This window comes from Hyaloscypha bicolor, assembly GCF_002865645.1.
Source record: "Hyaloscypha bicolor E unplaced genomic scaffold K444scaffold_183, whole genome shotgun sequence".
Taxonomy (NCBI): Eukaryota; Fungi; Ascomycota; class Leotiomycetes; order Helotiales; family Hyaloscyphaceae; genus Hyaloscypha; species Hyaloscypha bicolor.
This window is the reverse complement of record NW_020194685.1, coordinates 759,799-780,416: the sequence shown is the minus strand read 5'-3', so window position 1 is coordinate 780,416 and position 20,618 is coordinate 759,799. Positions and strand designations below refer to the sequence as shown.

The window sequence follows — 20,618 nt, the reverse complement described above, 5'->3', positions numbered from 1 at the left end:
ACACGCAACAGGCGGGTAGTTTCTCTGCGTAGCCAGAGGCAAAATCTGCCAAAGATCTCGGAGCTGGCCCGTGGCGGCCAGAAACTAGTGGGATATTGCAGACCCGCCCCCAGCTCACACGCTGAGAATGCTAGAGAATACAGATGGGGGGAGGGGGAGGGGGAGGAGGAGAGGGGGGACGGAAGCGGATGGGGGTGGAGATCGCTATCCAGGACAGAACTTGAACTTGGGCTTGGGCTTGGGTTTGGTTGATAACACTTGTCTCAGAGCCTCAGCATCAGTTTTCCTTTGGTTGGCGTGTACTGTATGAGGGGTGAGGGGTGGAGGGTTTGACAAGGGCAATGCCGCAGTGCGGTCTTCGCAGGCACAGAGGCGCAGATCAACAGATCAACAGATCTTCCGGGTTGTCACCCTTCGACTGTTCGACTAGCCCTTTAAGAATCGGCGATCGCCCCGAAGTAACCTTCTTTCTCATCTCATCCGTTCTGGGATGTGGACACGGACGCGCCAATCCCTGGAACCATTGAGCCGTTCACTTCCAACTAATGTGCTGAGGGATATGATGGAGCTAATTGAGATACCCCTGGACAGCGAATGAGGAGAGATACTAGACGTACGGGCAACGGCAATGCGGTTTTCTACTGTACAGCACAGCGCAGCACAGCTGGGAAGAAAAAGAAATGTCTCGCGCTCCGTTTCCAGATACTGCAGGCTGCGGAAATCTGGAGATTAGACTGACCAAATCGTGAAGCCAACCCTGAAGCGCGAAATGTGGGCGAATGGTGTTCTCAGGAGCGCAAGTGACACTACGGATGGGCGTTGGCGTTGGCGTTGGCGTTGTGTGGCACCGGCTCGTTTCGAGCAGCGAGGCGCTCTTGCGGGTTGCCCGTCGACCGTGAAGGGAGTCGAGTGGATGGAGGATGTCCGACCCGGGGCGCTGGAATCGAGGTGGCCCGGCGGATGCGTGATGAACCTGCTGAGGCGTTGTTGGTGAAGGGTGGCCCAGGACAGGTAGGACAGGAGAGGAGGGGAGAGGAGGGAACAGGACAGGTCAGGTCAAGCCAGGTCAGGTCAGGACAGGAGAGAGGGCCAAGCTGACATATTGGACGACACCCATCTACAGTATCTCCGGCGATGGTCGCCAGCAAGAGGCGGCGGAGAGGGCTGGGGCTGGAGCCGGGGTTGGAACCATGTCCCGCGAAATGATCAGCTCAATCTAGTGTCAATACAATCAAGCAATAAACGCAATAAGGTGCTGCTGTGGCTGCTGAGCTGCTCTGCATGGGTTGGCCTGGGCGGGACTTGCTCTGCTGCTGCACCGTTTGTGGGCGCGCCTGAGTTCTGACAGACAGGCTGACTCCTGAGGGGAGGTGAGGTCCACGATGCGCTCAAGCCTCAATGACTTTCTTTCACTTCAAACTCCGTCTGTTCCTGGTCCAATACCGCACCAATAAATCAACGTGCCTTCCGGAAGTCTGTGCGTGCCCGGTATCACGTCCAAGGAACAGGCTTGTTGTGCAGAGCTGTCAGGATGATGCCAGGAGCAGCAGGTTTTGGCCTTTCAATAAATTCATGGGACGATACTTCGTACAGTACTTCATGCAGGGTTCTCTCTCTCCACTAAGCCACTTCGATCCAAGCTGTCATTTGTTTGGGGGCGGAGAGCGGAGAGTGGAGTGTGGAGAGCAGAGAGCAGAGAGCAGAGAGCAGAGAGCAGAGAGAGCTCAAGATGTTTCGAAACCGGAGTCAAGACCTCACTGGCTCCCCCGCCAGCATCAATCCGGAACGTTGTCAGTTGCCGGTGCCACTGCTCTGTTGGGGGGCAGGATCTGCATCTTCCCTGAACGTCTTGCGTCTTGATCTCCTCGTTCGCTGCCGTCTCTGGCTCGAAAAGGGTAAAATGATGATGGCCCCCCCGGCAATCTCATCGTCCGGCTCGCGGTTATTTTGAAAGACAACCCTTACACAATCTTTACCTTACGCACATAGTGAAGCCCACGCTTCTTCCAAAGCCGAGACAAAATGCTGCTCGCGCAAAGATCGATTATTGCCGAATATGCTCACCCCACTGCTACCGAATCTGGATACTGTACGGCTCTCCCCGCCCCTGACACATGCATGCATGCATGCATTGCACCATCACCACCACCACACGAGAGCGAGAGACTCAGATTCTTCAACGCCGTGGCTCCAGCTGAGTCGAGTTCGTCGTTCAACCTGCCTTGACCTGGCCCAAGACGTCGACGTCCAATTGTCAACAAGTCAATAACGCAACCCGGCTTGCTGCCATTGGGCTGCGGTCGAGGTTATTTTTAACTCTCCCCCTGCGGGCGGGCGTCGTGGGGTTCGACGTTTCGTTGCACTGCATAAGAGCCTGCATGGATCCCCGACTCGAGCGGATTTCTCCTTCAATACCAAGTCCTATTCCCATTCCATTTCCAAAGCTGGGCCACTTGCCAGCTGCACTGCATGCTTCATTTCTACGGAGTACTGTAGTACTCTGCTTGTCTGCCTGCCACGTACGTCAAGGGGCATCTCCCGCTTCCCGCTCCCAAGCCGAGTTTTGGTCGGCGAGGTTGCTGCATCCGCCATCAGTGCATCTGCCCAATTGGGACAGCTCCTGATTGATTGACGGCCTCTTAAACTTTTACGTCTGTGCTCGTAGCCGGAAAGCCACTCTCCCACCACCCTCTCTGCCCATGCGTGCCACGATGTCACGACAGGCAAGGATGACTTGCTCCTTGTGTCTATCTTTGGCCGGATTGGCACAGGGTTCCGGATGAAACTAGTCCCGACCCAGGGACACAATCTCGTGATTGGACTTTTGGGGCCTCTCTGCTCACCTCTGCTTCCCTCTCCTCCCCTCCCCTCCCCCGATATCTCATATCAAACCTGCCTCGGCTTCAAGCGGAACCCTAACCCTTGTGACCCGTCGTATGATTTGGGGGAGGTTGCGTTAGAGGTATATGGTCATTTTCAGCAAAGGAGTTAAGTGCAATCTTATCTCACCAACGCACGGCTAGCGGTGACATTGTGACATTGGAAATCCCTGAACAAACGCTGTGGGTTTTCTCAAGAGAGACAAAATTTCCTGGGCGACATGTGAGGCTTGCATTTGCTTTGGCATTTTCGACTTTCTGCTTCCTGCAGTAAAGGGGCTCAAGATACTTCGTGGCTAATGGGTCTAAAAGAACATGTGCAAGAACTGTCTAGAACAGGTGTTCGAGAGTGGTCCCATTAGTTTTTATAAAAAAAACAATTACCTCTCTTCTCTTAGTACATTATTAATCTAGGGGGTTTGTTCCCACCTACTGCCTTTTGCTCTCCAGGCCTCATTGGCCTCATTGTCCTTGCATATTTGTGTAACTTTTGCGCCCTGTGGGTATATCAGTATTCGGAATGATTTTAATGCAGTGAGACGTCTCTCTCCCGTCTGTATATCTATTCTAGCGGTGACTTTTGTCTGGTGTCAAGTGAGTGAGTGAATTGGATGCAAAATTGAGTTTGCTGGACGCCGTTTCAATGTTTCAAGAGTTCTTCGGACACTGAGATCGTGGTGGCGGATCTCGGAGTAGAGGTTCTGTTGCACTCTGTAGTTTATGTTGCTGACGAGTAATAAGAACTTGTTACTATTTCCTGTTGTCGAAGCTCTAGGTTTTTTGCATATCGAATGTGAAGGAGACTCGGTCAAGGTGTATAGAACTTTGGCGCGAGCTTATTGGACATCTTTTCAATGTTCCAAAAATTTTAGGACATTGCGACTTTGCTGTGAGACTGGCCATGGAAGTCCGATGGGTTCTTGTGCGACTATAAACCATTTTCGAGTAGAAACTTTTACAAAGTTCGTCAAACTAGACCCCTTGAAACGTTATTAGATGGTCCCCCAATCATTCTCCCCCCCCCCCCTTGCCTTCCTCTCTCTCTCTTTGAGCTGTTCAAAATCAGTTCTCCATCTCGAAGCTTTAACACAACTTGCCGATCTCCTCGAATCACAACCCCCTCGTGTGTGTACATATTTCACAACACTTATCGCCGTCTTCAATTGAATTTTTTAGCAGATATATCTTTTGCGACTCAGTTAATCCTTGCAAGTTATGCAGACAGCAAATAATTGAAACTCCCGCCGAACTCCTGCTTTTCGTAGCATTTTCCTCAAGAAAGCAGACCCCATAGCCATTTCCATCCCTATGCCCAGACTCCATGCCCAATGGAGAAAAAAACTTAAGAAAAACTAAAACTTCTCATTTCGTTCTCGCTGCATCGGGATGCCGATTCAACCAGGGCATTCTAAATTCTCAATCCGTCAGAGCCAACTCAGACACCTCCTTCCCACCACTCTCTCCACCCCCAGCCTCCGCATCCTGAGCCTCCTCATTCTTCGTTCCATGACTGCGGGTCCTACTTCTCGTCCTCTGCCGCCGTCTCGGTTTCGGTGTTCCCTTACCCTTTCCCCCATTGCTCCGACTCCGACTCGGAGACTGGCTCCTCCTCTTCTTCTCAAACCGACTTCTCATATCCGCCAACTTTTTCTGATACTTCTTGCCGGGTGACTTCCTTTCCCGAGACGCGGACCGAGCACGCTCCTCGAGTGACGAGCGGGTGAAGGAACCGGATTGCGATGCTGAACGGTGACGACCGCGACCGCGAAGGTTCGTAGAACCGTTGGACGTGACATGAGCTGGTGGGGTCGCGGAGCTGCGGCGTCGCTTGCGACCCCGTTGCAGTTCTTCGTCGGTTGGGATGTCCAGGAGGTGGGATTGAGGCTTGCTGGGAGATGAAGTAACGGGGGCCATGTTTGGAATGTGAGATTGAACGTGGGAAGAGAAAGGTGGAGCTCTTGGGTGGTGATTGAGTTTTGTTGTCCAGTTAGGTTACTTGAGTGTGTGACTCTTTTTGAACAGGCTCTGGATCAGGGTCAGCATTTGCCACCACAAGTGATGCGGGCGGAAAGCTGGGGAGAAGGCATGACATGAGAAAGCAGAGTTGGAGGTCCCGGTGACCATTTGTGGATTGGATGAGGCATATGGGCCAACATCGAGGCTGGCTGGCTGGGCGTCAAGTAAAACGTGATCCGCCATGCGTTCTGCCCAGTCTCAGTCTCGGTCGTCCCTGAGAGAAGAGAAGTAAAATAGATCGAGGGACGGGAACAACGGGACGCTCGCTGCGAGGATTGACTCCAATGATAGCGTGGTGACTGAGACTTCCCAGTGGCCTCGAAGTGCGCAAGCATTCAGGCTTGGTGATGGTAGATGTGGGGTGCGGAGTCGAGCGGCCAGGTGAGCACGAGACCAACTTACAATTCAACCCGGCTTTGCCGTCCAGCGGAGTTCAGAAGAATAAATAAAGGGGAAGCATCAAGAGCGGTCCTGCCTGTACAGAGAAAGGGGACAGAGCGACGTCGCCAGACTTGTACAGCAACCATCCGCTGACGTAGGATGATCCTTCGTTCCTTGCAGCCTGTTGAGACATGAGGTTGCATGGATAAAAAGGAAGCGAGGCGAGGCGAGGCGTGGGATGGAGATATTTCGAAGATCCGATCCGATCAGTGTCACCCCAGCTGCAACACAGCACAGCACAACAACATTCAATTGAGTTGCACTTCATCATCCTGCCCCTCCAAAACACGATAATCCACGACAATGATTCCCCGATCATTCTTCAGGGCTTCACGGCTCTGCTCTCGCTGCTATGCAACCAACACGACAACCACACCTCCAATGCTCCTCAAAATAAGGCAAGCTCCTCTGCCATCTACTCCCTACAAATCACTGATTGCTTTCTTTTGAACAGAAAAGACATGAAAACCGCCATGCAAAACAAAGATTCAAACCGGCTCTCCGTGCTCCGCGCCCTCCTAACACAAACCCTGAACGCCTCCAAGACCTCTCAACCCATAAATACAGACATGCAAATGCTCGCCCTGCTCCGCAAATCCGCCAGTGCGTCTCGCGCTGCCGCTGAAGAGTTCAAGGGCGCAGGGAGAGAGGATCTTGCTGAGAAGGAGGATTTGCAGGTTAAGATTATGGAGGAGTATGCTGGGGGGGTCGAGACGATGAGCGAGGAGCAAATTAGAGAGGCGGTTCAGGGCGTGCTGGCCAAGATGAAAGCGGAGGGAACGAAGATTCAGGTTGGTGATTTGCTGAAGAAGGTGTTTGCGCCAGAGGTGTTGGGGGAGAAACCGGTGGAAAGGGGGGATGTTGCGAAGATTGCGAGGCAGCTTTTGGCGGAGACTCCTTAAAGAGGGGAAGGGTTGGAGGGCTGGGATCTGTTGGAAGAGATATCAAAATGTACAAGATACTGCATGGGGTTGGAGTTAAAATTCTCTCCTCCGTGAACGGAGACGTTCCGTCAGCTTGCACGATCGTGGCACGTAGAAACTTTGCATGTCGAGCTCCTCATTCATTGCGAGCAAGTTTTGCCCACCGAAAAGCGCGATAGAGGCTAAGTACAGACTTAGTGGCCAACTTCGCTCATCGTTTCAGATTTACGGAATTGGCTTCACGGTCACTCAAGGGTACTTCATATTCTAGAAGTATTTCGTTTCTCATGCTACGTACATGAAAAGTTGAAATGCCGACGAGGGACAACAAAGGAAGAAAAGTGTATGGAGATTTATCATGAAAGCGTTCTGCTTGCTTTTGTGCCTGAGTTGACCACCAATCCGATCGATCGATATCGAGGCGGAGCTTTTTTCATGGAGTTCGTGATGCGTGCCAGAGAGGCTGACAATCTTTCTTGAGAATCGGTGCGTAACAACGGCGGTTGAGGAGTCTATCAATGAAGATAGGATGCATCTATAGCTTGTCATAGTACTATAACATATTAGCATAAGGTGCATCTCCAAGCAGTCAAAAGTAAAGCTTACATTCTCGACACCCGGAACCTCAACCTTGATACCCTTGCGCTTTCGCATAGCTTGTACGGCCTGTCCAACCTTCGAGGTAGCATCGAGGGGCGACCCACCGGGGAGAATTTGCCAATGATCGAAAATGGATTGAGGGAAGGCTTGGCCAGAAGTATGCGAGCGGAGATCAGCATTGAATCCAAATGACTCCATGACGGGGAGATAGGCCTTGATGGTGAACAGAGGTGTTCCTGGACGTTGCTGCTCGTTGAAAACGTGACCACGTCGTCGGGTAAGAACACCGTAAACACCACCCATAGCGCTCTCGGGAACTTGAATCTCAATCAAGAACACTGGCTCAAGAAGAGCAGGCTCAGCAAGGAGAGCAGCAGCGTAGAGAACGCGCCGAGCAGTTGGGATAAGTTGTCCACCACCACGATGGATGGCATCGGCGTGCAGGGTAACATCCATGATGTTGAATCGGCACGATCTCATTGGCTCTTCGGCAATAGGTCCTTCTCTTGAAGCCCATTGGAAACCAGAAACAACTGAATCCTTGATTTCGTTCAAGTATTGAACGGCCTTGGTCTGGTCAACCAACAAGTTGGCACCGTTGGTATCAGGACCGAAGCACCAAATCTTACGGGCATCAGTGACATCCCAGCCGAAGTCGTCAGCCAAGATACGAGCACGAGCCTTGAAATCGTCACGGGGGCTGATTCTGCCGGCTTCGATCTCCTTTGATACCTCCTCGTCAAGAGGCTCAGCAATCATGTAAAGACGGTTGTGCTTGTTGGGCGACTTTGACAATGCGGTCATGCTGGACTTGCCAGTGACGGTCTCACGGAAGGGAACGACAGGGTCGGAGATGCGGAGTGGGACACCTGCGTGGTCTTCCTCGAGATCCTTCAGGCAAATCTCCAAGTGCAGCTCACCGGCACCAGCAACAACGTGCTCGCCGGACTCGTTGATGGAGCACACAACACAAGGATCGGATTTCGAGAGACGTTTCAGCCCTTCAACAAGCTTGGGAAGATCCTGGGCGTTCTTGACTTCAACGGAGCGTTGGACGACAGGGGAGACGGAGAATTTCATAACCTTCAAGTTGTGGGCAGTGTCACTGGTGGTGAGAGTACCAGACTTCAACAAGAACTGATCGATACCCACCAGACCAAGAATGTTACCGGCCGGGACATCATCAATAGGATCAACCTTGCCTCCCATCATAAGAACGGTACGCTGGATGGCCTTAATGAAGAGATCATCTTTCTTGCCAGGAGTGTAGTTGGGGCCTTGGATGCGGACTTTCAGGCCAGATCGCACAGTACCGGCGAAGACACGACCGAAAGCGTAGAATCGACCCTTGTCGGAGGTTGGGACCATCTTTGAGACGTAAAGCATGAGGGGAGCCTTGGGGTCACAGTCACGGATACCGATGCAAGCCTCATCATCAGGGGGACCTTCGTAAAGAGTCTCGGCACGGTATTTCTGGGCGGTGACCGGGGATGGCAAGTGAAGAATCATCATCTCCATGAGAGCGTCAGCGGCGGGAAGGAAAGTTCGCATGACAACTTTGAGGAGTTGCTTGCCCTCCTTCTCCCTGTCTTCGGGAGTAAGCTTGATGTTGAGCTTCTCAAGAAGCGTTGGGATCTCGTCCTTCTTGAAGTTCATGACAGCGGCAAAAATTCTGAAAATTGGGTCGAGAATGAACTGATTGAAAGCGCGATCCAAGGGCTTGCCCTCATGGTTTGCCTTATTGGTCCACTTCTTGGTGTGTGGGTTGAAGTAGTTGTCACCCTATGCATTTGTCAGTAAGGTAATGTTCACAGTTTTGCGGAGACTTACCCAGAGACGCTCCATCATCTTATTTCTGTCAACACCAAACTTCTTGGCATATCTCTGAGCGAATTGTCTGACTGTGAAAGCCCAGCCGTGGAGACCAGAGCCGAAGGCAACAGTTCCCTTGTACGGGTAAACTTGGACATCACCGAGGGTCTTGTCGAAGTAGGTGGATATCACGACGTTAACAGACTCGATGGTTCTTGAGAAAGATTGGTACAGATCCTCCTGTGAGACTTGCAGCTCGAGAAGAGCACGATCAACCTTGTTAATGATAACAACGGGCTTGATACGCTCACCGAGAGCCTGTCGGAGAACAGTCTCCGTTTGCACACAAACACCTTCAATAGTGTCAACAACAACGAGAGCACCATCGGTGACACGGAGAGCAGCTGTGACCTCGGAAGAGAAATCGACGTGGCCGGGTGAATCGATCAGGTTGATCAAGAAATCACGGCCGTCGGTCTTCTGGCCAACAATGTCCTTGAGATCCTCGTCATCCTGCAGATTTCCGTACAGGGAGATGGCAGTCGACTTGATGGTGATACCGCGCTCCTGTTCATCCTGGCGAGTATCGGTGGCGCGCGCATCACCGGCCTTTGCAGCGGAGATAATACCGGCCTTCGAGAGGAGGGAGTCGGTGAGGGTAGACTTTCCGTGGTCGACGTGGGCAATGACGGACATGTTACGAACATTCGTAGCCTTGTCCATCAAGGCGCGGACCTCTTCGATGGTGAAACTGCATGACACACAAATGTTAGCAGATGTGATATCGTGTTAACTCCGATGGACAATTATTTTTATCATTCTGCTTCATCTTCGACATCTTGAGGCCGCAGTAGATCGCCTGCGCATTACTAGATAGATCGAAGGACAGAAATGCACTTACTTGACCATGGTGGCGGCGTTGCTTCGAAAAGCTGATTAATTGAGGATTTTTTTCAATGACGCCGGAGCGTGAAGGTTTGGGGGACTCGAGGGTGGAATCGAGAAGCGCCCGGGTATCAGATCTATCTGGAACTGACTTGGACGGACCACAACAGGAGACGGAGCTCGCAGTGAAAGTCGAGATACGTCCGATGGGGGAGGGTAGAGGTGGGAGGGAGGGAGGAGGAACAATGGTGTTGAAGGAATCGAGAAGCGGTCGAACTGTCGGCGTGGGCTTGGTGGGGTTTCGTGTGGAGGATCTGATTGGGTCGCTAAATTTGAGATAGAGGGGTCGGGCGATAGGCACACGGCTCGACAAGCTCAGGCTACGACTTTGAGGGCTTTAACCTACTGGGCCGCCCATTCTGCAGAAGAGTCATCGCAATGGCGATAGATGAGCAAGCAGAGGCGAGCTGCAGTTTCGGTGCGAAGATGTGACTGTCCTCCTCGACATTTCAGTGACTCTGGCATGATTGTTTGCCATTTGCTTCCGTCCTAGCTGCGCTAAGCCCACGCCACCTGGACTTTGACTCTTTGCCGAGCACATATGCAGGCAGGCAGGCAGATACCACAGTAGACCGACAGGCGAAAGGCACATCATTGAGTTCAGACAAAAAAGACCATGGAAGGTGCTTATGAATTAAGTATACGGACACTCCTTTTACCCGGGGGAAAGGCAAGAAAACGCCTCGACCAATGACCCGGCGTGTGCTTTGCCATCCCCAACTCCGATGCTCTGCTCTGCTCTGCTCTGCTAAATACACGAATCGTCATATGTACAATAGAGATGAATCAAGAGGATCCTAAGATCTTCCCATAAGCATCTTCCACCTCGCTGGCCACTTCCAGCAGAGTCACAATCACAATCTGGTGAGTCAGGTTAGGTAGTCTATCACGATGAAGTCCTATCCATTCCAATCTAAGGAGGTCAGCTAAGGCTATTGGAAAGCAGACAAAATAGACTTACGGTGGCGTAGCTTCACCCATATCCCTCAGCTGAGGCGTTTCAATGATAGGTGGTTCCAATGCCGTATAATCATACTTTGACTGGGGCACGTTGACCTCGGCAGTAATTTTCTGCTGCTCGCCTTCTTTCCTGCTCTCCTCGTCTGGGACGCCTGTAATCTTGACTGCAGATGGAGGAAGAGGCTTTCCTAGTCTTTGAGCCAAAGCCTTGGAGTGCGAAGCCCACATGCCGCGAATATAGCTGATCCGAGAATAATTCCAGCCAACCTCCACCTTGCCTTCAAAGGAGCTCTTGAAGATATAATCGATGTGATTTGAACCGGGAACTTGCCAAGTTTGCATGGTTGCTTCAACCTTCGGCACCTTGAGAATGGTTCCACCACGCGAGCCGGTGGCACTGGCGACAACATCCTCAACTGACATGTCGCCAACGGATTTCGGTAGGTCCGGTTTCTTGACTCCTGCAAGACCAATTCGAAGTTGCCCAAGCGTGAGACCTAAGATGCTGTGAATCTTCCCGTTGTCCATGGTCACGGCAAATCGAGCTTGCGCATTCAGAGCTTCAAGCTTGAAAACCTGGTGGTCAGAGAAGGTATTCGGGAAAACCCCCATATTTACCGCATTGAGGGTGACCAGTACATCGGTGTGGAGGGAGATGGGAGACTTTGCAACCTTGTCTTCATGTACGGTTTCTAGTGTTCGCTGGGCTGGAGGTGAGGCTGGATGGGCCACAGATTTGCGCTTCATAAACTTCTCGATTTCCGTGAGTGAAGTCTCGTAGTTTGTCCTCTTCTCCTGGACCAGTCGCTGGAAAGCTTGATATAATGCAAGTGCTTGGGATGCAGTGGTTGTGGTGCAGAAGACTTGTACAGCTTCGCCATCAAGAATTGCAACGAGTTGATCGCCCTTCGCGTGAGCACTATTCCTGATGTTATACATCATAAATCTGAATGATGTTATATCGGCAACCAAAAATGCCTGATAGTCGAAAGCAGCTTTGATCCGCAATTGGCTGAATGCCAAGGAGCCTTGGACGAGAGGTGTCTGGTTCAAGGCCATTTCACGTGCAGGCCATTGAATTGATGTTCGCATCTTGAAGTCTTGGAGAGCTACGAATCCACTCATCCGACCGGTGCTGTCAACACCAACTTTTTGGAAGCCTAAACAAAGGTTTTGTTGCCAGTCTGAATTCTTCTTCGACGAAATCCAGAAATTTGAGATCATGAAAGCTGACTTTCCAATCGCTTGCCCCAGATCTAACTGAACATCTAGTTCCGCGATTGAGACCGTCGCGTTCCAAGGAAATGCCCCAGTGGCTGCAACTTGCTGATACCTCTGAACAAGGTAAGTCTGTGATTGTAAACTTGAACTTGGTGGTGCCGGAGTCGACGCAGTCTGACGTATCTCCGGTGGGACCCATATCTCTCGGAAAAGCAGAAAATCTTGTAATTGCTTTGCGTTCACCAAGACTTTCATTGGACTTATCTTCAGGATTGCTGAAACGCCACTCGTGCCGCTAACATGCTTGCTGTTCATCAACGAGAGGAATACCGTTTCGACCTCGAAGCTTCCAGTTGATTCCCGTGAGTAAACATGCTGAACAGATGCCTGGAGACTCGTGAACGCTGCTGAGATGGCGAAGAAATGGCCGTGCTCGGTTGACCTGACTGTATTGATTGTGATGTAGATATCGTCAAACCGAGCTGTTGCTGCAACTCGAGCTATGGGTTGGCAACTTAGACTGAATTCTTGACGACAAATACGGAGGCCAAGATTAAGTCTTGTTCTACCAAGCACTGTGCTAGGATCAGTCGTCAATATGTTGTCCTCGTCTACGCTCATGAACTTTTGTGGTGACGCTTTTGGTTGCAAAGGCTTCTTGACATCGTCCTCGCTGACGATCTCTTTGACTGTTGAAGAAATTTCCATGATGAGTGGCACTACCGATGGGTACAAGATGTTTGATGAAGCATCCACCTTGACTTCGGCGTTCAAGGAAGGATCATCGAGCCCGTTGTCTTTGTATTCGACTTTCCAAGCTAGTCCTGGTGCTCGTAGGACGGTGTTACTGCTAGCATCTGTGTGTGTAAATTGGCCATATTTTCCTCCCTGCGAAGCTCTGCCGCTTTGGATTCCGGAAGTTGTATTCGAGGTTTCTGGCACCCGTTTCCCGGAGAGATACACAACCGCACCTGCAAAATCCGCATCGACGAGCAGAGATTCCATTCGCTTTGTGCCAAAGAAGGGTTGACGGCGGCTTGATTCTGTTGGCGGTCCAGGTGCTCGGGTGCTCCATGTTGCTGCTGCTGCTTGAACCTTGTCAGCGGCAGAAGCAATTGACCTTTTGAGTTCTGCCGCAGGTATTATAAATTGAGAGGTCAAGCGCAAATCAAGGGACTTTCCAGCCGCCTGGAAAGCCAGCCGCCGTGCATCTGCAGTAGAAACATAACCAACATTAAAGATGACTTCCGGAAGCAGAGCCGAGTTGAGTGATCTTTGAGTCTTATCGTGAGATGCCGGGACCATCTGTAATTGAAGATCTTCAATTGTCAACCTGGCCGAATTCTCCTTTCTTGTCGACAGATGGATGCGCTTTAAAGACAAGACAAGATTCTCTCTTTCTTGTTGTGAGGATTGGTTGATGTCATATGTGCCCACAAGCCAGCTGACTTGAATATTGTCCAGTTCTAAGGAGTACATGGAAGAAAATATTATGGTTGAGCCGGGTGCGCTATTATCACTTCCCTCTTGCATGTCGGCGTCGTTGATTGCTATGCGAGGTTTCGACTTCCGCAGCTTGCTCAAATACTTCTTCTCTCTGGAGAGGTCGAGATCTTTGATCTTTTCTTGAAGGTGACCTACAATATCAACCACTGATGACGCGGTGTCTGCGAAGAGGTTGATTTCGAGGCTATCGCTCTGGAGATGAAAGGATCTAACCACGTCCCCCTTTTCATTTTGTTTTGAAGTGGCTGTGAGAAATGCAGCAAAGGCGAGATTGCCGCAAGGTTCCATCGTGTTATTGTTCAAACGAGAAAGCTCAAACATGATATGGCGCAGGCTGACTCGTAATTCTGGGAAGCCTAGGACTTGGCCATTGGGCTCTGGACGATTACCAGCTACTAATTGTACACATCCGAGGTTGAAGTCCAATCTTGCGCTCTTCTGATCTGTTTGAGCCCCTTGTGCGTTGGCAAAGACATCAAAGCCAGCCAGGGTCAGATGGGCATCGTATATGAAGGGTTTTCCTTTGGATGCTGGTGTTGGCGATGATTGTTTCTTTTTCGGACCAAATATTCCTTCGAGGTGGGTTTGAACACCCTTGAGATCTTCTTGTACTTCAGTTATCACACTAGAAATCTCGGGCCTGTTGAGGGCCGTGAGAAGGCTATGAACAGCGGCAGCATCCAGCTCAACCGGCTCAACCGAAGCGAAGACAGTGATTACATCTTCATCCTCGGCCATATTGTAGGAGACCCGACCATTAGTTGGTGGCATTTGAAGAAGCGAGATGCTTTTCGCCTGGTTGGCAACACGAGTTTGAATATCATGGGAGTGCTCCTTCACATCGAAATCAAACACTATCTCTGAGTCTAGCTGAGCCGCAACCGATGCCCTGGCTACAACGCCCGACACATTATACGTTAGAGAGTGTAGAAGTGGCAGGCTGATGTGATACATATCTAGGAAGAGGGCAATGTTGACTTTGGTTCCTGGGCTAGGCTTTTGGATATGTACTTCTGTCTGCGGTTGATTTTGCGTCCCCGTTGGAACGTTCTTCGTGAGGCGATGGAGCTGGTTAACTTCATCCCCAACAACGAGGTCCAGCACTTCGATCAAAGCTAGGATGTCTTGTCGAACAACAAATGATAACTGTTGACAATTGCCAGCAAATTTTAGGATGTTCATTGGAGACTCGTTGAGAATGTAGGACTCGCGAGAAGCACAAATACTCGGGTATCGTAATTGGTACAGCGTCAATTCTTGCGAGTGGCTTTTGACCTTTGACGTAGCAGCGTCGGCGGCAAGTACCAAGGTAGACATTCTTTCCGTATTGCCAGTCTCTTGGTCAAGCATGACAAAAGATCCTTTTAGTCCTTTGCTGATTGATGTTGCTCTAAGGTTGATGGTGTCGATTGTGATGGAGCCTTTCTCGGTAGCCACAAGAATTTGCAAGCATTTCCTAGGCTTGGGTCCTGCAGACAATGACTTGGCAAGGAATTGGGGTTTTGCAGTTCGTGGAGCCGACGGCAACTCGCTTTGGTTATACAATTTCATGATATCCTCAGCCAATTCACACAACTCCCAATTGAGGTTGATTGAGACATCATGACAGAAGATCTGCAGAATCGTGGTTTGAACAGTGTGTGCGTGTGTTTGCGGGTCAATATCTGCAATCGACGTTGATGTCCGGGTTTCTAAAGTTACACTAACGCCCGACAGTGCTATCTCGTTCTGCTTTGGGCCTGGATCCAGTACTAGTCGAATATCTTCGGTTGCGAGTGACAATTTGACGGGCTGCGCCAGCGGTGTCGATGGATTACTGTCGGCGGTTGATCCATAAACCTTTGCCATCACAAGACATTCGTGGATGTTGTTTAGATCCCAGCTTCTCCATTGTGCAAAGCCAGTATAAACGCGTTCTCGTGCATCTCCAGGGACAATTTCCGAATTACTCAAACATCGCAAGGCTATATCTTGTTGAATTGCGGGACTGAGACTGGCATACATGTGGTGAAGCCGAGTGATGATTTTCCAAGAGTCACTTGTTCTCAAGTGGTCATTGGCTGATCGGAGGACATAGGAAGGCCTGGTTAAAAATTGGGGATCCGGAGCGTCCTGTCCGGCGGTAGCAACGAGGTATGTAAAAAGTTGCATGCGGTTACGCTGTTGTTCTATCCGGGAAGAGAACGTCTCAGCAAGTTCGCTTCCTAGGACTTCTGTACGATGTAACAATGATGCAAGATACTCAACCTTGCTACTTGCAGTAGCAACCTCGAGGCCTTTGAAGAAGGCGTTGACTAAGGTTTGTTCACCTGCTGCATTCCAGAAGATAACGTCCTCAAGGACTGCATTTATCGCCGCTTGTGGGTCTTCTATATCGTTGTAGCGTTCCTTAGCTGCAAGACTTGCCGAGCCGAGTGATAAATGCAGCACATCAGAATTTCGGACTCCTTCCGTAGTTCCCCCATCCCCGACCGCAAGCGTTTCTGACCTTGACGTGATCGCAAGCCTGGATAGAGCAAAGTCATACTGATCATGCGTATTCGGATGGACACTTGTTGGGCTTCCGGGGCTCGTGGAGTTTAAGAAGCGTAGATTGATGGCGGGTGCGCGGACACAGAAATCCATCACTTTGCCCGCGAGTAGCTTCTCCTTCTGCGAGCGAAATATTTCTCCCATAGAGTTGATTTGAAGCTCGTCGAGAAGGTCACTTGGATCGACTGCTTGCAGCGCTGAGACCAATCCTGCAATTGCATGAGCAGCTTTTGGATTGAAAACTCCCGTGATACCTGTCGGCAACTCGAGAATAAAGCTAACGTGAGTGGCGTTTTCGTCGTCTCTATCGCGCTGGATGTCGTCCAGACTGAGCAGGTTTTCTCTTGAAAAGCCTTCGTCCCCCAGATCCGCGGGAAGGTCCGGAAGATCTCTTCTGTCGGGCTCCACCGCCTCTAAGGGGAAATAGGGGGCAATGTATGAGCTGGAAAATGTAACAGTCGATGGTGGCAATCCCCGATGCTCCCCAACAGCACTATAAAAAGAGGACTGTCGACCCGTTGAGGCAGCAGATACGTCCCTTAGAGGGATCCGGCGCCCGGGGCCAGCACTAGTTTGCAAACTGCGCGAGCGGGATTCAGCAGTCTGAGAGCCACTCATTCTCAGGGAGCTCTGTGGACGAACGACACTGCCCTCACTTTTCTGGCTCGAACTCGAAATGGAGAGGAAGGAGCTTTTCCGAGCCACAGAACTCCGTTTCTGGCGCAGGGATGATTTCTTGGAGCTCATTGAGCGATTCTCGGCACAGGTTGTGCCATCCTGAACGACTGGGAGGGGCATTGGCGGCACGCTCATGGCAGGTGGATCTACTGGAACAATCATGGAGTCGTCGAGGAGATCGTAATGAAGTAGGAAGTCGGTTCTATGCGTCCGCTGATCATGACGTTTAACGTGCTCTTGTTGAAGCTGGCGGTCCGTTTCAAACCCGAGTTTTCTCTGAATCATCCCAAGCGACAGTGTTGTCTTGATGAAAGCATGGGTTTCAACTGGGTGCTGTGTTCTTGACCTGTGTCTTGACGCGGATTCTGCGTCAACACAGCCAAAGCATAGGTCAGGTATCTGAAGATTGAGTTTCTTCGAATAGTGTGAACCAGCCCAATCATTGAAGTTCACCGATATAGTCGACGTTGAAAGAAGGAACGCGGCCTCGTCCACATGCAGCCATACCCGAAGTGATTCGACGGATGCTCTGAGGAATGTTATATCATGCAAGACAGCTTCAAAAAGCGGAGGAAGTGCATTCTCGTCATCATCAAATGAAAATGCAAATGCTCTCCCACCGTTTGCCAATCGACCCAAGAAATCCGTTGTGCATTCACCAGTCACGGAGCCCACAGCGAAATCCCAGTTGCAAAGATAAGTTGGCTCTGTTGGAGGCAAGCCAAATAGCCGGTTGCCAGTAACACTGAACCCGTCCACAAAGAGCTGAGTGCTGGATGTCGCACTTAAGGGTGTTGCAGTTCCATCTTCTTCGCTGCCCTGGGAGAAGGCTAATGTCTGCAGTATGAATTCCACGTCCATGTAGTAGTTTGTAAACCTCAGATCGGCAGCAAGGCTTGCAATCTCAATTCGAGTATGATTCTTAGCAGAGTATAAGTTGCATGGGAGAATGACGCTAGATTCATCCGCAGTAACGCTCAGAATCACATCCAAATCATTGGACTTTTTATGTGGAGGTTGAGGGTTGACTATCTCCTCGTTGCCGTCACGCTTTGCGCGGAGGACATCCTGATACTCCTCCAGCGTCTTGAATCTTATGTCATCACCAAAGTAATTGTCTTTGATCTTGAGAAAGTACCGAATGACAAAGCCGTAAAATTGTGCAGAAGTAGCATGCCCGTGAACATTCAGCAGTAAGGTATCGGTGTTGCTAGTCGTGGTAGTGGAGCAATACTGGTACTTCCCTTGAATTGCAAGCTCTTTCAGTGTCGCCAATTCTGTTGAACTCAAAAAAGTTGCTTGAGTGTTCCACGGAGGAATGTGGAGATTAAGCCCGCCTTGTTTTGCATCAACATTGAATGTTATATCGTTTCGATATGGCCGGTAAGTGCTCAATGGGATGCAAACATCAGCATCCAGAACGGAACCAAAAATGATGATAAACGTGTTGTCGTCAAAATCAGACGGATTGTTGATGATGTTCGAGTCGTTCACATTCAGATACAATCTGAAGCCTTCTAAGTGGAGGTTGACCAGATAATTGAATGGGGTAAAAGTTAGATACTCTGGTGGAGGACCACTAGCCCAATCATCAACAAGATCTATGAGCAAGAATACATGCTCTCGTAAGATAAAGAGTTCTAGTCCATTGCTGTTGACATCAAACTTCCAAGTCCGAAGACTGTTCCATGACAGTGGATTTGACAGATCACAAGATATTCGATTGGCAACAGATCTCCAAAGTAGCCCGTGATTGACACTTGTGGTGATTTCCGTGTTGGGGAGGTCCAATTCGAGCTTGTTTGAATATCCAGGAGGCCCTGCAACCATGTCCATGGAATATCTAACAGTTGCGTTGGCCCCAACTTTGACATCGAGCCACCCGAAGGGCCGAATCTCAGGACCAGGCTTTCCTTTGTCGGCTTTTCTTTTGCGGCTACTTTTGCTGTTCTTTTTCTGATCCCCAACTTTAGCGCCCATGGTATCTGCTTGTTTTACCCACTTCCAATTCTTCGATTCTTCCCTGACGGGGACACGGAGGGTAGTCTCTTCATCAAACTCCACATATAATTTGAATTCTGTGGGTACCCTGAACTGTCCTGGAACAAGGTCCTTGCTTGGGCTTGAATCTTTGCACAGGCTTGGAAAGAAAACCCGCTGGATATCAGCACGTTGTCTATCGGCCCAAGGCCCATAGTTGATGATAGCACCTTTCAAGAACAAATCGATTCCCCATTCTGGGGGAGTGTCGCCATTTATATTTGCGGCTTCTTTACCTTTCTTGCCCTCGGCCTGGGATGTTTGGACTTGAACTACCCCGACAACATCCCAGTAGAAGCTCATACTGGCTTCGGGACTATCGACGATAGTGGATACTGTGGCGTACTCTATGGTAGACCAGCGATCTTTATCATCCTGTTCGCTCTCATCAAGGTATCTAGAAAGGCCTTGCCAGTTATGTGAGCCAGGTCCGCCATCGGTAGGTGTTTGAGGGCGGCCCAATACGCTGGATGATATCGATTCCACGGAACTTTGGAAAGCGGGCACCAGATCTTGCAGTCTGTGCCACGCTTTCCGACGCTGCCGATAAAAGAAGGAATGGCTGTGGATATGACGTCCTCTGCAATCGGTCTGCTCCGCATCCCCACGCTTAATGCGAGAGGCAGCTGTAGTTTGATCTTCTTTGTAGTCATCATTCGGTTTCATCTGAACTACCGGATGCTGGAATTTGAAGTTGATCAACTGTTTGTACTGGTCCAATGTTGTAGACTTCGTTGCATCAATCTCCCCACTGGCCCTGTCGACTTTTGTGATGAGTACGCTCTTTGTATTTTCGTTTCCGAGGACGACGGCAGCCTTCTCACAGTCGACATGCACAGGTAGGAAACGGAGGATAAAGGCGCCCTCCGGACTCGTGTGAGGCCGTGCATAACTTTCACTTTCTTCAGTCTGCGACGCTGAAGATGAATCTTGGCGGTCACGGTCATAGGCACCCAGGCTTGTCTTTTTTGTCAGCGGAGAATCGTCCTTCTCCAGGTCGAGGGACGTATCCTTGGACGATTCTACACTTTTCTCCGGATCCTTCCGCTTGCCTCTCTTTCGCAACACCCCATCAAGCTCTGCATCTCCTGCAGCTTTTGGATCGTTGTCAATGCTTCCATTATCATCTCTTGTCAGGCCGGCAACAATAGCATCATAGGCAGCGCTTCTGTTGTAAACGAACCACTCCACACCGTTCAACGTGACATTGAGACGGCATGGAAGCTTCGCAGGGCTCTTCGGGCCACCTTCTTCTGCGCTATTGTTTGTCCTGTTGCGAATCTCGTCTTCGGAATCTGGCGAAGAAACGCGCTTAGTGCCCACGACTGGAGACTTTCTAAGATCCAGCTCCCTGACATTCCTGAGCCAATAGCACCATGTAATATATCCATTGTGGATCAGAATAGTCTCATTGTTGCCATAATATCTGAAGCCCGTAAAGAATATTCTTCCACCCAGAAGGGAGATCTGGAGGGCTTTGATGTCGATGTACACGCGGTATCTATGCCACGTCCAAGCTCGCAAACCGTAGGAGACGAGGGTCGCAAAGACTCGATTGAAATAAAACAGGAAGAAGAGAGTTCTACGAGAGGTCAGCGAAGTGGCACATAAGCTTCCTGAAAAACAGCTTTTACAAGATGCCGCAGAGAAGTAGCTCAACCAAAAAGATCCTAGATTGCAATCAATAAGTTTTAGACATTCTGATTGTAAGCTCAAAGACCCTCACCAATTGAAACCCGGGTTCTGACCCAAGGGGGTTGAGGTCAGTCCTCCACTGCTCGCCATCTTCTATCCAGACAGCTCCGATGCAATGGGATCTCGGCGTTCATGGTGCATGTCCATGCCACGACTTTTGGGGCCGTGAACCGGCAATGCAGATGCCTTGGACCACTGGTTCAGCAAGAGGACCGCGAGTCCATTGAGGAGATCGCAAGAAGGATTGTCAAGCTACGGTAGGTAGAGGCAGAGGCAGGAGGAGCGGGGGAGGCCTTGCCTGCTGACTCGTGATCGATGTCGTCGCCAGAAAAACGACGCGGCCGCGTGGATCAAGGAAACAAGACCATGC

At 50.4% G+C, this 20,618-nt stretch overlaps 4 protein-coding genes across 4 annotated transcripts; 1 reads left to right on the top strand and 3 right to left on the bottom strand.

Moving 5' to 3' along the window:
• Positions 1-4,192: 4,192 nt before the first annotated feature.
• On the bottom strand, positions 4,193-4,891 carry K444DRAFT_262314 (uncharacterized protein). Its single transcript, XM_024871417.1, has 2 exons — positions 4,445-4,891; positions 4,193-4,287 (listed from the first exon to the last, which is right to left on the bottom strand). Exons 1-2 carry the CDS (start codon positions 4,791-4,793, stop codon positions 4,274-4,276), a joined length of 363 nt encoding a protein of 120 aa, XP_024727124.1. The 5' UTR covers positions 4,794-4,891; the 3' UTR covers positions 4,193-4,273.
• Positions 4,892-5,639: 748 nt separating this feature from the next.
• Positions 5,640-6,238, top strand: K444DRAFT_657295 (GatB/YqeY domain-containing protein; the record flags this gene model as incomplete). Its single annotated transcript, XM_024886147.1, has 2 exons — positions 5,640-5,734; positions 5,791-6,238. 2 exons carry the CDS (start codon positions 5,640-5,642, stop codon positions 6,236-6,238), a joined length of 543 nt encoding a protein of 180 aa, XP_024727123.1.
• Positions 6,239-6,794: 556 nt separating this feature from the next.
• Positions 6,795-9,580, bottom strand: K444DRAFT_648214 (P-loop containing nucleoside triphosphate hydrolase protein; the record flags this gene model as incomplete). The annotated part of the gene is made up of 4 exons (XM_024885440.1): positions 6,795-6,812; positions 6,866-8,641; positions 8,690-9,422; positions 9,573-9,580. 4 exons carry the CDS (start codon positions 9,578-9,580, stop codon positions 6,795-6,797), a joined length of 2,535 nt encoding a protein of 844 aa, XP_024727122.1.
• A 647-nt stretch (positions 9,581-10,227) lies between these two features.
• K444DRAFT_575599 (uncharacterized protein) lies at positions 10,228-20,515 on the bottom strand. The gene is made up of 4 exons (XM_024877482.1): positions 20,280-20,515; positions 20,188-20,223; positions 10,578-20,135; positions 10,228-10,529 (listed from the first exon to the last, which is right to left on the bottom strand). Exons 1-4 carry the CDS (start codon positions 20,336-20,338, stop codon positions 10,403-10,405), a joined length of 9,780 nt encoding a protein of 3,259 aa, XP_024727121.1. The 5' UTR covers positions 20,339-20,515; the 3' UTR covers positions 10,228-10,402.
• Between the last annotated feature and the right edge of the window lie 103 nt (positions 20,516-20,618).

Excerpts from the sequence above, each read along its gene's own strand:
- K444DRAFT_575599 (XM_024877482.1), bottom strand. The coding sequence starts at position 20,338 with ATGGCGAGCAGTGGAGGACTGACCTCAACCCCCTTGGGTCAGAACCCG. Across the intron at positions 20,136-20,187 it reads CTACTTCTCTGCGGCATCTT|AACTCTCTTCTTCCTGTTTT; the intron begins GTAAAAGCTGTT and ends GACCTCTCGTAG. Across the intron at positions 10,530-10,577 it reads ATGGGTGAAGCTACGCCACC|ATTGGAATGGATAGGACTTC; the intron begins GTAAGTCTATTT and ends TGACCTCCTTAG.
- K444DRAFT_262314 (XM_024871417.1), bottom strand. The coding sequence starts at position 4,793 with ATGGCCCCCGTTACTTCATCTCCCAGCAAGCCTCAATCCCACCTCCTG.